This window comes from Mercenaria mercenaria, chromosome 18, assembly GCF_021730395.1.
Source record: "Mercenaria mercenaria strain notata chromosome 18, MADL_Memer_1, whole genome shotgun sequence".
NCBI lineage: Eukaryota > Metazoa > Mollusca > Bivalvia > Venerida > Veneridae > Mercenaria > Mercenaria mercenaria.
In genome coordinates this window covers 56,115,243-56,133,077 of record NC_069378.1, presented here as the reverse complement: position 1 = coordinate 56,133,077, position 17,835 = coordinate 56,115,243, and the positions used below count along the sequence as shown (strand labels likewise).

The following is a 17,835-nucleotide window of genomic DNA, read 5'->3' as shown; positions in this document are numbered from 1 at the left end:
GAACCAGGGAGAATGTATGAACTTTAGGGAATCTATGAACTAGGGGGGAATGTATGAACTGTGAGGAATCTATGATATTTGGGGAATCTATGAACTCTCTGTAATCTATGATCTTTGGAGAATATATTAACTTTGAGCAATCTTAGAACTTGTGGATATCTATAAACTTGGGGAAATCTGTGAACTCAGGGAATCGGTGTCTTCTAAGGAAAAGGTTGACATGTTATATTGTATTTTATTACATGAATCCTGATAAAAATTGCCAGTCGTTAGTTTGTGATATTGACCCGGTAAATAGTTCAGCAGAGGTCTGCATAGCTAGAGACAGACTTTGAAGGAAAATACTATAAATATAATAAAGATTTATTTCTTATGTAATAAAACACTTATTGAATGGCCTGTCAGCTACTAGCTGTCTGTTCCTCAGACCTTTAGCAAATAGTTTCGACTATTGACCCACAAGCCATTCAGTATGTCTGTACTACTGCTCAGTCATAAGTATTTAATTCAGTTGAAACAGGCTTCATTTTGGTAGATATAGTTAAATTTGAATGAGAAATCACCTGTTCAAAAGTTAGTGTGTTGTATACAAATTTGCTGTTTTAGAATGTCAGAAGTACTTTTCGCCTTTTGCAGGAGAGGTGCAAAAAGAAATAGAACGTATATTTGAATTGGCTCGTTCAATGCAGGTTGTAGTTTTAGATTGTGATACAATCAACCACCCGTCACAGCTGGCCAAAACGTCACTGGCACCAATCATTGTCTACCTGAAGATTGCATCACCAAAGGTAAGTAACTCTGGAGGAATGCTAGCCATCTTAGGCTCCTGAAGCAGATCTTTTTCTTAAGAGTTTCTTAATAGGTTACATCATACTTATTCATTTCCTTCAACGATTAAATTTTGAGAAACCATTTTTAATACTTCAGTAAGATGAAAACCGTACTGTGAGGGAAATCCTTGCATTCTTTATTTCTGATTTCAATTGGCCTGGATAAACTATGCTCTCAGATGTCTTCAGTTGTTTATAGAAAGAATGTCTGGCTATTTTAGAATGTTTATTATTGCTTCTACATACTTTACTACTGCCAGAAATTTTAGAGGGATAGTTTTGCACAAGCTGTGCTTTTCAGATGGGTTTCTTAATGCTTTTTCTCAAAATTTGGAATAAATTTGTAATTTTCCTTGCAGTTACATAGTTTCTGTTGTCTTTTTCAGGTTTTACAGCGTTTAATCAAATCTCGTGGCAAATCACAGAGTAGAAATATGAACGTACAGTTAGTTGCTGCTGATAAATTAGCGCAGTGTAGTCCGGTATGTACTTAGGTTCACGAAATAGTTCTAAGACAATCAATATAACAAGATAATGAAAAAAAGTGTTTTGAATATGGCCATGATTGTATGGGATTTGTGTTGTACCCCCCCCCCCCCCCCCCCCACCCCCCGCCTCATTTTTTGGGGTAGAGGGGCACATAGAGTTGTCCTTGGTGTCTGACAAGCCATCCTTCCGTCTGTCCCAATTTGTGTTGTTCATATTTCAAGAAGTATTTGACCCAGAGTCATCAAGCCTCACAGGATTGTTTGTCAGCACGGGAAGCAGTGCACTAGGCATTTTAATTTGGGTCTCACACAGTCACACCAGAGCTATGGCCCTTGACTTAATCAAAAATATGCATAAAAAGGGCCTAACCTTGTGTCATAAAACCATGTACAGTGACAGAAGTGCTGGTGCCAGTATACTATCAACACACATCTAGTTTAACTTTGTCAACAGTCTTTGAATGGTAATAAAACATGCCTTACTATTTAATACCTTTACTCAAGGAAATTTCAGTGTTACTATTTTTAGATATGATTGTCTTGATTATTTTTGAAACAGTAACCAGGTATCATATGATTTATACTTCACTGTCACTCCTTGTATAAATATGTGTTTTAAATATCCATAGTCAATACTGAATGTAACAGAGAAGGGCTCAATTTGTATTAAAATAGTGAAACCATTTAATTTCCTGGGATAAACTTCTGTGGTTTAGGCCAGAAAGATTAATTGTCCGAAACAACAAATTGAAAGTATACATGGACTCTCTGGTTGTCTGTCTGTCCTCACTGTCTGCGTAAAAACAAAGTCTTGATAGGTCAATTTGGAAATTGAAATAAATAACAGGACTCTCCTGTGTTTGTTTGAATTCAAAGTTTTACCACAAAATCCACAAAAATGATCTTGACCAAAGTAAAGAATTTTACAATAGTACAGAGATATTTATGTGTACATGTAAGTTTTAGGTTTAAGGTCTTGTTTTATATACGAAAAAAAAAAAACACCCTTTCACACTTCATGTGGATTGAGCAATAGGCTGTGGATGGGAGATGTAGGTATAAAGACAGTCGTAGACTTCAGGATGTTTGATATTTCAAAGTAGAAAGCTGTCGGAGATAATAAAAAACACAAGTCAGAATACATTTTGTTAACCCTTATCATGCTTGACACAATTGATTTTACCTTTGTGATTGGCGTAGATCATGATCTGTGCTATTCGCTATTCAATCAGTATGTTTTTGGTAAGCACCCCTTTTAAAAGTTAATGGTATTGTCCCAATTGAAAGATGGACAAGTTCATTATAGAATTTTAGCAGGGTAATGGTTATACTTTTGTTAAATTTTAAACTAATATTATATGGTGTATTTCAGGATATGTTTGATGTTATTCTCGATGAGAATCAACTAGAAGATGCCTGTGAACATTTAGCAGAATTTCTGGAGGCATATTGGCGCGCGACACACCCTGCAACGGGAGTTCCTCAATCCCCGCGTAGAGACATTCACTCACCTACCCACCTTTCAACTCGAGGTCCACATGTGACTAATCCCCATTTAGCCCCGCGTACTCATAGTTCAGACACTAGACCAGAATCCCCGAACGTTCCGAGAAGGGGACATAGTGAATATCACCGTGATCGGCACCATGTAGGGGATACACAAGATCGATCACACAGTACTCACGGGCCACACACTAGTGTCCCAGACCGTTCACGTACAGATCAAAAGCAACACGAGTATGAATCTAATATAGAATTTGATAATGTGAGAGACAGAGACTCGCGTAGGAATTACAGTGGCCAGGGAGGGTCACATGACCGACCGTACGGCAATTCTCCACGTGGAGGACGCCACGTCTCTAGGGAAGGAACTATAGACATATAGTGCAAGTGAAAGATGTTTCAAACATCAGTTTAAAGTTTCTACTGAGTTTAACGCCAATTTTATCTTTCATTTATGACCATATTTTAAAGAAATGGTCAATTGAGTTGAGGCTGGAGAGATGCACGATGTTTCGCAATTTATTCTTTGACCTTCCTGTTTATGGCCATGACCTTTTGTGAGTAACGGTGAAGTTATTAAAAGGTGAAGGCCACCCAAGTGTCAAGGTCATTTCTATGGAGATAAGAAATAGATAAGTACTGTTTGCAAATGACAATGTGTTAGGTTAAGCACTGCAGAAGATAAAAGATTTTTCTCCAAATTCTCAGTGCTTAGAGCTAGTCAGTTTTTTTTTTTTCAAAAAAAATGTGTAATTGGAAGGGGTTGAAGAACAGCTGTAATCAACGGTTCAAGGTCAAATAAAGATACAAGAGATTGCCTTGCCAAGGAAAGGATCTTCTTCATTCAAGTACTTCTGTACAATGTTTTGTAAAACCAGTTTACCGGTAGTTGGATTTTTTTATATGAAAATTTTTTTATGTCCGCTTTTTTTTTTCAGTTTAGAATAAGGACAACGGCAAAAATAAGGAATGTGTTGGACCAGGTACAATTTAAAATTCTGATGGTTGTTAACAGTTAATAAAAGTTATTTTATTAAAGAAGGTTCATTGTAAGCAATGCTGGTTATAGAATGTGCTGAATATGGGACACTATTTTAAGTGCCCAGAAGAGGAGTCAGTTTGTATTTAAGTTGTCAAAATCAATAATTCCATGACATTCGTAAAAGTCAGTGAGCAAGAACGGCACTATCATATCCACTGGTCTTCACTTCAGAAAATGATAACAAAATTTCTAGTTCTTTTAACCCTTCTAATATTGAAATTCATGAAATGTTTGTAGTGCAAATATAACTGGTGTAAAGGTAGAAATTTTCGTAAGGGAATTAATTTTGTTATAACTGCTGACAGTCTTCATGAAGAGAAATACTCGCAAAATGTTAATGTTTGTTATAAATAACCCTACAGTCATGTCATTCATTGGAAGTATTCCACTATTCTACTCTATATTAAGTTTGAATATAGTGAACTTTTGGCCTCATGAAAATATCTGATTTTATAGTCCGTTTACAAAATGGAATATGATAGTGTTGCGTTTGGCCGCTGATCAGGTTTCTATTTATCAAGCACCAGTTTTTGTATATAGTCTATGAGTTGTATATATGTATGCATGAAATGATACATGATAACTGTTTGAAAATTTGAGTATTTTTTTTCTTTGTGCAAGATTTTAAGGAGTGTAAATATTTTTGTGAATTTTTATAATTGGTAGCTTTAACATCTAATCCTTCCGAGTAATTAACTAACTACAGCATACCAGTCTATTTATGGAATACATATGTTAAGTTAATCAATACATTTGTGTAATTACATGTATGACGTGTTCTGAAGATGATTGATACATTTTATGTATGTTTGACATGTTATACATATGTGTAATGTATGATGGATATACATGTTTGATGTGTTGTGAATATTGTTGATATATCATACATATGTTTATTATGTTATACATATGTGTAATAAATTATATATTTATTTGACAGAAATACATGTTTGATGTGTAGTGAATATGATCTGCATATTACATATAATTATGTGTAACATGTTAATTTGAGAATAGGGTATCTGTATGGCAAACACCCTGGGTATATTGTATATATTATGCATTATTTGTCAACTAAGAGCAAAAGGGAGGTAACTGCTTATTTATGTCATTAATTACAGTTAACCACTTTTTGCACAGAGGGGATATGTGTAATATAAGTATTTAATATATTACACATATGTTTGACATATGTATTGAATATATCATGTGTATGATATAATATTCACATGTTTAAGATAGTACAGTGTTTTCTTTCTGTGAGTTTTAATATAATCATAAGTACAATGTACTAGTCTTGTTTGTGATAGAAATGAAAGAATATGAGTGAGGCATTTTGAATTCATTGTTGGGAGACTGCTAGTGAACTGTGAACAGCAGCCATGTAGAGTACATGATTAAAAGTAATATGGACACTGAATGCTTAAAAATAATATGTACACTAAATGCTGAAATGTAATGCATACAGTGGATGATAAAAAGTAATGTGTAAAGTAAATGATAAAAAGTAATACATACAGTGAAAGTTAAAATGTAATACCAAACTAGTCAACCAGAAGAGAGAGAGAAAAAAAATTATGAGAAAAAAGAGTAAGAAAACAATTATATATTATTTAGGCTTTTGTCTGAAAATATTTTGTGTAACACATTATACAAATAAAGATGCTGTAAAAGTTGAGGCAATTAAAAGTTAAATGAGCCATGCCATGAGAAAACATCCGCGCAGTCTGGTCTGGATCCATGCTGGTCGCAAAGCCACTATGTTAGTTTTCTCATGGCGCGGCTCAAATATATACTGCAATTTGTAGATAATGTTTTGATTTTTTTCCGGTCAAAAGACATTTTTCATTCACATATTTTTTGTATATAGCTATATTTGTGATATGAACAAAGGAACACAGTGTCTAGCAGTTTCCACTTTTAATAACACTTTTAAGGAATTTGGATACCTTTGTTAAAAAGCTCTTGAATAAAACCCATTATCTAATCTGAAATGGAGACTTAAGTACCGTAGATACTCTCGTATAATATATCAACATTATTCTACTCTCCGCCACAGAAGTAAATATTATTGCCAGTGTCAATATAAACTTTAGTTTCGGTTTCAATCTACCTTGATAAATTGACCAAACAGTTTTTTCCCTATGATTTTAGGCTGAAATTGGTGGGGGAAGGGGTATTATACACATGTGCGCATTATACATTGTTATCTATGGTATAAGGAAATTTAGTTGAAAAAGTTTCTTCCTATGTAAATTAAAACTTGGATTCACCGTACTGACTAGATTACTGATAACACTACATCGCTGAAATACTATCAGAAAAGACGAACAGTTGTTTTACTTGAGCACAGAACAAATATGTAATTCTCTCTTGAAATTTAATTGTGATAAAAAGAAAAGAAGCAACTTTTGAGTAATTTGTACAAAATATTTAGGTTCTTTTTTTTCAGGAAGGTATCCAAAAACCTTACTTTTATAACTATTGTTACACACTAGCAATTACACCGTATTTGCTCAAAACTTTGCGTCTACTTCTTTGACACCTTTTTATCTCTTTTAGTCTTGTATGTGTGTGTATGGGTAATGTAGTATATTAATCACCTTCTGACCTCTATAAGTATACAAGAGCACATATATTTTATATGGCTTTTGATTGAATGATGTTTGTGTTTATTATTTAAAAAAGTTTAGTGTTTTCACCATGTACAACTGTTGACACCGATTTGCAGTCAGAAAGTTGACTTGTGATATTAGATTAAATTTCAGTCTGTAGGATTTGCAGTCAAATTATTCTTTTTAGGGTAAATGCAACTTTGATCTTGGGTAGAATGTCCTTTTGCAGTAATTGTAACATGGATGTGTAGTAATTGTATTGGAGTCTGAACAAATTAGCCAGAGTGGGATTCAGATTGCATAATGTTACTGCAAGGCCTAGCAACAAGTTTAGTCACTCTTCCAACCCTAAAAAAAGTCGTACAAAATTTATATGTCTGATAAAAAAAACACACATTGTCTTGCACCAATGGCTGAATTACATTGGTAACAACTCTGACTTAAATAATTATTTCAAGAGCTGCTCATATTTTATTGATATGAATTAAATAGCCAAATGCAAACATCCAAGGAAGGATGTCCATGCAACTGCAAGTTGGAGTTACTGGTTATACATGGTGGTTAAACACTAAGCAAAATGGTTGTGTACAAAGAAATTGTTTGTCTTTCAATATTTTTCTGAATCAAGTTCTTTTCAACATGTAATTGTGAAGAGAATGTTAGACAAATGCATTTTTCAAGCTTAAATACTTTTTATCTGTAAATGTATGTAAATTTATTTAAAGCAAGAGAATAGCTTAACCAAGATGTTTAGAATAAGGAATCTTTGTGCAATATTTTGTCCACTTTTGTATTGTTGATGAACCAAATGTTAATATTTACTTAAACACTACCAGGAAGTACCAAGGATCTGGGTCATACTCCTTTCACTATTCAAAGAAGTTTCTTAGTACACAGTTGAAGCTCACCCTGTATTAGGCAGCCACTTGTCTGAAGCAGCTTGTCAACTAACTTCCCAAATTGACTTTTTTGTACCAATTTGAACTTGTTTTGAGCACTTGGCTTACACAGTCAGATTTTATAGCTCCCAGATTGTGTCATTCCTTTGGCTTGTTGCTCAGTACAGATTTGACTGTACTCTTAGACAATGGCGTGAAGAAAAATAGTGTTCTGCAATGTTTAGAACATATGCAGTCTGTTCTAAATAAAACCTGGTGTAGACAGAACAGTCAGATGATAAATATCCACAACAATGTGAAGCAGGTCTGGGTTCCTATCCACTGTAGTTAATAGAGTTAGGTTCCAGAGCAGAACACTGCTATTTTGACAACAGTTAGAAAACTACTCTAGAATGTTTAGAACACAGCTTAGTCAAAGGAATGTGACCTTAGATGATATCCTATATAGATCATATTAACTTTTACCCTGCTAAATATCTAAAATGGACTGGTTCATCATTCAGTGTGGGCAGTAAACAAAGTTCACTGAAAATTTACTGACTCCAATAACGTGCAAGGCAGAATCACTTGCCGCCAGAAGGATAAAGGTTAAGAAAAGTGTTATGTTTTGTGAGCGTTAATGTTTTAAGGTTAAAGAAGTTCTGTTTGTAAGACATCTTACTTTGATTTGGATAGTTAGCTACAAGGTACAACAGAACAGTTAAAGCCATCTTGAAAGCCGAGAAAGAAGAAGTCGAAATTTGCAGTTTTTCTAAAATATTTTAATGACCGGAATTGTTCAAAGTTGCATATATCTGTTATATTTTGACACCTTCATATCTGTGTTATAAACTGTCATTACTTTTTACCTCTCAGAATAACAAACCTCATTGAAACATGATGTACCTATGTTACAACCGATGTTATATTAACACAGTAAACATTGCTTAAACAAATTGATCATTATCAAAATACAGTGACAGCATAATATCTTAATGCAAAGATTATGTAATTTTTGTCTAGGCTTTATTTATAGATTTCATGGTAGGTAGTCACATTCACGAAAAAATGTTTGTGTTCTAGAATAAGATGAAATATATTTACACTGTTTGTAATTTTGGACTGGCATTATTTTCAAGTGTTAACAAAAACAAAACTTTTAATTACAAGATCTATGGTAAATGATATGTTGTATTAGTTAAATAGATTGGAACTTACTGTTAAGAGTGTATAGCAAAATATTGTGACTTTGTTCAGTGAAAAAAACAGTCTCCCTACTTTACTTAATAAGTGAGCCGTGCCATGAGAAAACCAACATAATGGGTATGCGACCAGCATGGATCCAGACCAGCCTGCGCATCCGCGCAGTCTGGTCAGGATCCATGCTGTTCGCTTTCAAAGTCTATTGCAATTAGAGAAACTGTTAGCGAACAGCATGGATCCTGACCAGACTGCACGGATGCGCAGGCTGGTCTGGATCCATGCTGGTCGCATACCCACTATGTTGGTTTTCTCATGGCGTGGCTCAAGTGTAGAGTTTTTTAGCTGTGCAATCTTTTCATGTGATGACTCAAATTTATGAGGGATTACATTGTATAGGATTATTAAAGATTTGAAAATTTAAATTTTGATATTTGAAAATCTTAAAGAATTAATGTAAGGTACAATACCTTATGCATAATCTCATTTGCAGAATTCATTCATTTGTCTGAAACTTATTTTTACTTCACTTGTGCAATAATAATTGAATACTGAAGTTTTGCCATTAATCTCCGTAAACTGAAAACATCTAAAAAATATGAGAAGGTACCATTTCAGTATGTTGTAGACCATTTTATTACAGGAACTTACTTACACAAACTGTGTAACAAATGAGTGAACTGTTAAGTTTTGCAGTTAGCATTTGATATTTGATTGGTTGTTGACATTTTTCTTGTTGATTTTTGTGATTTTTCTGAAGTTTCTGTTAACATTTTTGTGATTTTTTTCAGTATCTGATGTGTGATTTATTCTGAATCAAAACTGTTGATATTAGCTTTAAAGTTATTCCGTGAACACATGCAAATTTGGTTCTCAAATATTTAGATACTATTATGATTGTATGATAATAGTTTTGTATTACTAGATGACACATTAATAATTTACCACCAAATTATGGATATTTTTAGTTTACATACCAATGAGGATTAACTCTTTCTCCTCAGCAAAATTCTGCATGTTTAAAAGAAAATATGCAAATTACAAAAATCTTTATCACCCGATCATTTCTAAATTTTGAAAATAGGACTAAAATTCAAGAGGATGTTGGTAATTTTAGTAGAGCTGGGGCCTGAACCTGCAATCGCTGGTTCTATTGTCCAGCATCTTATAACTGGGCAAAAGTGTCTGTTTTCTGTATCTTGTGCTAGGCCCATATTTATCAATAAGACTTGAGACTTTAAATTTCTAAAAATAGATCTCTAAAAATAGGCTTTAAATTTCTTAAAATGCAAATCCTTGTAACCTGCATTAAAATAAATGTAAACTTTTAAAATTTTGCAGTTTTTCTTATAGGATACACTATTCAAGTCAAATTTCATTAAATTCTATAAAAAAATGAACAGAAAATATTTTTAGCAGTTCAAAGTTTCCGACTTAAAACTTTGATGAATGTGGGTCTTGTTCTCATCTTCTACATTTATGTGTTCCCTTTTTGGTGTCCCTTGCTGGCCAAGGTTTCTACCATGGTTTTCCCTCTTCAGTATTTATAGGTTTCTACCACTGATTCCACCCCCACCCCCACCCCCTTCCAGTATTTATAGAAATTAGTTCATACGAGGGCTGTTCAGATAATATGTAAACTTCTGCCATAATTTTTGATTATTATTTTTCATTTTTTTCAAACTCAAACTAAAATCATTCACAGCTTTGTTGATGATTTTCTATCACAATAACCTGATGTTATTATTAAGTTTGCAGATATTTAAGATGTCAAAATGACACTTACATGAGCCAGTATTGTAGGGGCCTCAGTGGTCGAGTAGTTAAGGTCGCTGACTTCAAATCACTTGCCCCTCATTGGGTTCGAGCCTCACTTGGGGCATTGAATTCTTCATGTGAGGAAGCCAGCCATCTGGTTTACAGAAGGTCGGTGGTTCTACCCAGGTGCCGGTTCGTGATGAAATAATGCGTGGAGGGGCCCCTGGGGTCTTCCTCCACCACCAAAGCAGGAAAGTCATTATATGACCTATAATTGTGTCGATGCAACATTAAATCCAACAAAATAAGGTAAATAAATGAGCAAGTAGTATGGTTATGAGATAAAACCCCATTTTTACTATTCTGCATATAAAGTGAGCCAGTCTGCATATTTTTTGAACATCCCTCTTGTACTTTGTAATGTAGTCGAGTTGAACTTTTCCAAGTTTATACACAATGTATTTATTTATCTCTGATATTATGTTTTGCAACACTATGGTGATTGAATTATTGTTAAAACTCTCTTTGATTATTGGTAGGAACAGTAAATCATAATCGTAATGATTTTCCTGTCTGTTTTTGTCAAGTTGGGAACCAATCTCAGATTTCTGGCATCTGATTGGATGATTCTGAGCACAGTTTTGTAATTGACCAATGATAAGAAGGCTGCAGTCCGAGACTGGTCTCTGAACTCCAGTTATTTATCCTCAAAGCAAGCTGGAGTCCGAATGTCTCTGATATTGAAAAAGTGTTAACGAAGGAAGAAGTTTAAGGGCCAGGAATATATTTTAAGAAATGTACACCCTCCCCTACTTCCAGATTTAAACCATAAAATGTGATTTTTTCTTTTAGAACAAGGTGCAATTTTGATACTACTTTCTGAAATGAGTTTAAATTATAATGTAAGAAAATTCTTTTTAGCTCTGGAAACACATGTCTCTAATATTTTTCTATGTCTACTTCATATTTAAATTAGTATAGTTTTTCTTGTGACCAGAATTCAGGCTCTGGTTCTTAATTGACTTATATTGACCACATAGAATGAAACAGACAGAAGCAGAATAGTGTGCACTAAATTCACTATGTCATGCAAATATTTATGCCTGTTGTTTGTATGAAGACTTTAACGTACTTTACTTTTCAGCACTGTTCTACTATGACTATTAGAAGTCTGAAATTATTAACAATTGCAAACACTTCTTTCTTTAAAAATACCCAAGAAAATTCAACTGTGATAATATATATTACCTTAAGCACAAAAATTAGAAGAGAATTTTTTACCATTTTAAACTTTCCTTGAAAGACCCAATCAATAAACATTATAAATTTTGCAATGTGTTTACTACAATATTGCGATCTTTTTTTATTATTTTTTTTAAATTTCACATAATATGTGTGAATGTTTTTGATTGGCTAGTGTTTGTCGCAATTTGTTAGATTCTTTCTGATTAGCTAACAAAGTGTCACATGATAAGTATAAATCTGTTTGATTGGATGTTACAGTTTTCAGCTGCTGAATATGCATGAATTTGGGAAACATGGCAACATAAAAGCATAAGAATAGAAACGTCTTCCTTTGAGGCATACTTTCTAAAGCATGTTTTACAGTATATGAGCCGCACCATGAGAAAACCAACATGGTAGCTTTGTGACCAGCATGGATCCAGACCAGCCTGCGCATCCTCACAGTCTGGTCCGGATCCATGCTGTTCACTTTCAAAACCTGTTGCAATTAGAGAAAATATTAGCGAACAGCATGGATCCTGACCAGACTGCGCGGATGCGCAGGCTGGTCTGGATCCATGCTGGTCGCAAACGCACTATGTTGGTTTTCTCTTGGCACGGCTCATATCTTTTGTGCAAAATTGTTGTTACTGTATTCAACTATCCATGTGCTGAGATGTCATATAGTAGGAATTTTACACAGCCAAGTTCACCTTTATTTTCTTTCTAATACTAGAAGTTTTGAAAAGAAATGTTTACATGGTTATATGAATTATCATAAATAATTCCAATACCACCTTCTCAACTTTGATACAGTTTGTACGTCTTTGTGTCTCGTACAAATTGTAACCAACATGTAAAAAAAAATGTCAGAAATATTTTTCCTACTGTCTGATTTTTGGCAGTTTTTATCATGATAATTGTAAGTGTTTCTCCAAGAGCATGCATGTTTTCGGCAATTTGTTTGTACATTTCTGTTGTTGGTCTTCACTTAATATTGTTTTGGGATTGTTGAATCCCTAGCCTTTCTTCTCCTTGAATCAGAGACAATTATATTATACTTGTGTTGGAATATGTACATATTAAAAGTTTTTTATCTCCTAACCAGTAATATTTGTTTTTTTTGTTTTATATAATCCCTTTATTACATGCGGAATTATATTACATAGAAATGATACTGTAGATTGGTTGATGGATGGAAGTATGGGGTCAAAATATTATCAGAGATTTTTTAAACAAAAGAAGATAAATCGATAAGACAATGTACCTGTATTTGTGGATTTGGGTAAGTCTTGCACTATATGGCAATATTTGACCATGATGATAAGCAAGTGTTCAAAGTTTCAAAGCCATATATAATGAAACAGTTAAGACAAAATATGTAATTGTATGCGAAACTGAACTAAATTCTTTGTCAAAAAGGGCCATAAGTGAGCTAAAGTCCTTCGCCTATTTTTGTAGTCATGCCCACATATGTAGGCTATGATGGTCAGCAAGTGGTCAAAGTTTAAAAGCTATATGATAAACAGGTTAGGCGGAATACAGACTGGTATGAAATATTTAACTGATTTCAAAGACCAAAAAGAGCCATAATTCAGCCAAAATAGTTGACAGATGGAAATTGTGATGATATGCAAGTGTTCAGAGTTTCAAAGCTGCGTGACAAATAGTTTTGAAAAAACCTTGACTTGTACGAAAATTGAACCAATTTCCAAGTCCAAAAAGGGTCATAATTCAGCTACAATAGTTGACAGAATTATGTTCTCTTGCACTTGCTTATAGATGGAAACCACGATGATAAACAAAAGTTCAAAGTTTCTAAGCAACATGCAAAGTAATTTTGACAAAATGTGGACTTGTATTAAAATTGTTCCAATTTCCAAGTTCAAAAAGGGCCTTAATTCACGGAAAATAGTTGACAGAGTTTTGAACTCTTGCTTTCAGATAAAGATACTGTTATAATAAACAGGTGTTTAAATGTCAAATAGTTTTTATAAAACCTTGACTTGTAAAAAATCTGAACCAATTTCCAAGTCCAGAAGGGATCACAGTTAAGCCAAAAGTTATGCACCCTTGCCTACATATAGAGACTGTTATAATAAACAAGTGCCCAAGTTTGAAGTAAGTATTTTTGATGGTATACAAGATTTTACCATTTCATGAAAACTTTAACCGTCGCCGAAAAACGGGGTGAGTAGTATAGCTCTCCATATACTTCAAAGTCGAGCTAAAAATTAATTGATATCGGATAATACAATGTGCAACTAACATTTCAGTTAATCATTTATGTCGTGATCATTTAGAAGCATTTCTCTGACTGTAAAGGAGTACATTGCTGCAAATTGGGTCACTGTGATGAAATGTAGTTTTAGCATTTTATGGTATTGGATCCATGATAAACACTGCAATATCCGTGTAATTATGTATTTGCAAGAAATTCGGCATTCTCGGGCGGGCTCAATGCTTTCCATAAAAACGAAAATTACCAAAAAAGCATCTCAGAAATTTCCAGTGCCTGGACTGGGATTCGAACCCCGGACCTCTGGATTGACAGTCAACCGTGTTACCACTATACCATCGGCCCACCCCACCCCACTTGCCGCCAGCAGGCTAAACCGAGGGTTCAACGCAATAAGGGCATATCTACATATGATTATTATATGTAGATACGCCCTTATTGCGTTGAACCCTCGAAACAAGGTTTACTTAATATACCTAGTACATCTAGAAACGCAACAGTTGGTCTACAGTCAACATTTATTGTACCAACGATGCCTTGAATTGTTAAATGGAAATGCTGGTTTTACACATTATTAACTGTGTGCCTAGTTCAAATGTGAATTTGGACCTTGATATAATTTAAATATAGTTACATGTACAAGGAAATTATAAAGGAAAGTACACATGTATGAAAAATACCGAGGGTGAAACTGATGCATTTCTTTATATGCACTTAGCATAAATATACCTTTTTGACAAAAAATGGTAAAAGATAATTTCATATAACGAGACTGTCCATGTAACTGAACCCGATTCAAAAGTTGTATTATGGACTGGTCCATCATTCAATTTAGACATTACCAATTTTTATTCAAAGCTGTGTTCATTGTAACTTTACTGACTGAATAGCAGACAGTGATGAGTTCTTGGTCTGCACTGGTTCACAAGGTAAAACCACTGGATTTCAATATTTCACTGCTTTCTATGTATGTACAGGTCTGCTAATAGTGTTAACATCAGGTAATTAGAAAATTGCAGTTGAATAGTTTCATCTGTTATGTTTTTACAGTTAGATTTGAGTCATAGAGTCTTTCTTAAAATCTGATGTTCAATAATTTCACAGTAAGTTGAGATGCTACCTACCCAAGAAGATCTAAGGGGAACAACACTGATTTGACCAATAGACTGAAGCCAACATAAAAACAGAGGTCTAAAATGAAAGAGAAACTAAATAGATCAATTTCCCCAACAACTGATCAGGCAGACAAAATATGATCTATGATCTTTTTCTAGGTCAGGTTCTAAACTGGGTCATGCAGGATCAAAAAGTAGGTCAGTAGGCCAGATCAAAGGAAAAGTTTGTGAATGCTCTAAAGGCTACAATTATGACTCAATCTTTATGAAACTTGGTCAGAATGTTTGTCTTGATGATCTCTAGGTTAATTTCGAAACTGGCTCATGTGGGGTAAAAAACTAGATCAGTAGGCCAGATCAACTCTGGTTAGCGATATATAGGGCCATCATGGCCCTCTTGTTTCTTATTTTGATGCTCTACTTAACTTTTTAGCAGGGCCTTAGCAAGACTTTTAAAATAACTCAGAGAAAGTATAGCAAGACTTACAAAATAACTTCTGACCAAGTTTCATAAAGATTGGATCACAAATGTGGCGTCTAGAGTGTTCACAAGCTTTTTCTTTGATCTGGCCAACTGACCTAGTTTTTGATCCCACATGACCCAAATTCAAACTTGGCCTAAATATCATCAAGACAAACATTCTGACAAAATTCAATAACGATTGAGTCAAAACATTGGCCTCTAGAGTGTTGACAAGATTTTCCTTTGATCTGGCCTACTGACCTAGTTTTTAATCCAACATGACCCAATTTCAAACTTAACATAGAAATCACCAAGTCTAACATTCTGACCAAGTTATATAAAGATTGGGTCACAAATGTGGCCTCTAGAGTGTTCACAAGCTTTTCCTTCATGACCCAACATTACCAAGTTTCGAACTGGACCTAGAGATCATCAAGACAAACATTTTGATCAAGTTTCATAAAGATTGGGTCACAAATGTGGTCTCTAGAGTGTTCACAAGCATTTCCTTTGATCTGGCCTACTGACCTAGTTTTTGACCCCACATGACCCAATTTCGAACTTGACCTAGAGATTATCAAGACAAACATTCTGACCAAGTTTCATAAAGATTGGTTCACTAATATGGCCTCTAGTGTTCACAAGCTTTTCCTTTGATCTGGCCTACTGACCTAGTTTTTGACCCAACATGAACCAGTTTCCAGCTTGACCTAGAGATCATCAAAACTAATATTCTGACTAAGTTTCATAAGGATTGGACCACAAATGTGGCCTCTAGAGTGTTCACAAGGCAAATGTTGACGAACGCCGGACAACGACCGGTCACAATAGCTCACCTTCAGCACGTTGTGCTCTGGTGAGCTAAAAATGCATGAATTCCATTGAAGAAATTTTATGACTTAAAAAAATCTGTGTTGCATATTTTGAACAAGAGGGTCATGATGACCCTGGATCGCTCACCTGAGTAATATGAGCTACATGTTTCAAATGTCAAACTGATGATAAAATATTAAGAAAGTCAGTAGTCACATTCATGGTCAATGAAATTCAGTTTTATGATTTGTGTGCAAAACTGTGTATGTCATCAAAATTTCAAGGCTGTATCTTAAAAAACAAGAAAGTAGGTCAGTAGGTCAAGGTCACAGTCAAGTGACATCATATTACTTGGGGTCATCAGGTAATTATAATTAAACAGTCTTGGAAATAGGATCAGATGATTTTTTAAGTATTTTTCTTATATAACTCACATAATAACTAAGTGACCACAGGGCGGGGCCTCTTTCAACCCCAGGGGCATAATTTAAATAATTTTGGTAGAGGACTATTAGACAATGCAGCACACCAAATATCAAAGCCCTAGGTCCTGTGGTTTTGGACAAGAAGATTTTTAAAGCTTTTCCTTTGGTTGCCATGGCAACCAGAGTTCTGCATGGAATTCAATTCTTTGAACAATTTTGAAAGGGGACCACCCAAGAATCATTCCTGTGAAGTTTGGTGTAATTCTGCCCAGTGGTTTTCAAGAAGATTTTTGTAGAAATTGTTGACGCACTACGCACGACAGACATCAGCGGTCACAATAGCTCACCTTGTCACTTCGTGACAGGCGAGCTAAAAATATTTCACGTAGTCATGACACCATGAACAGTGACAAGAAGTGGGGGCACCCGAGTCCTATGGACACACTTTGTGTTTTGTGAAGAAAAAAAAAATGTGTGAATATTACAAGTCATAATTAATATGAAGTATATACTCGACAAATAAATCATGTTTTGAGACAATACAATGTACTCTCTGATACAGCGACAGATCATTTGCCCAAGTTTAAGATCTTATTATATACTTCCTAATGGATTGTTGAGAAATACTGATGAAATAGAATGTATGTTTTCATTATATGCATTTTAAATGCAGTGAAACATAATACTTCAGTGAAATGCAATTCACTGGTTTTAAGGCCATCTTAATATCCTTGTGCAAAGACTTTGGCATCATAGTAAAATGAACTATTTCTCTGTCTTGCAATTATGAATGACTGCAACCCACCTGTGGTACATTTTATTCAGTACATGCAAGAGTGGCATTCGACCCGAGACTGCAAAGGGACACTACTGGGGAAACATAATTTCACTTTTGATTAAAGACACCTGAAAATGAAATGGAAACAGCATGTCGAAACTGCTGTGAACTGCCAGTTGTGCTGCTCAGGATCTTCATTGATGCTGTAATATTATTGTTCAATTATACAAACAAAATTTCTGATAAACAGACAAAGCACAAGCATCTTAGTGACGGCTATCAAACTGTGTACATTGGTGGGTTTTTGACGCCTGTGTTGATAAAGAACAAATGTGCCCCAGTCAAGTATACTTAACCAATCGGTGCCATATGCAATCGTGCAACATCGGGTATTTACGTATTCTCCGGTAAATACACGTCTGTTGCATAGCATGAAGGCCGATGTGATCAGAGTGGTGCCGAGT

The 17,835-nt window shown here is 34.6% G+C and overlaps 1 protein-coding gene across 10 annotated transcripts in view; it reads left to right on the top strand.

Annotated features, from left to right (window-relative positions):
- The window catches only part of LOC123538763 (voltage-dependent L-type calcium channel subunit beta-1-like), a 133,779-nt gene extending 121,130 nt beyond the window's left edge, over window positions 1-12,649 (top strand). For all 10 annotated transcript variants that reach the window (XM_045323077.2, XM_045323068.2, XM_045323079.2 and 7 more), the window contains 3 exons: window positions 637-788; window positions 1,217-1,312; window positions 2,691-12,649. In XM_045323077.2, coding sequence (XP_045179012.2) covers window positions 637-788; window positions 1,217-1,312; window positions 2,691-3,203 — 761 coding nt within the window. In that variant the 3' untranslated portion in view covers window positions 3,204-12,649. The remainder of the gene's footprint in view (window positions 1-636; window positions 789-1,216; window positions 1,313-2,690) is intronic.
- Window positions 12,650-17,835: the final 5,186 nt, after the last annotated feature.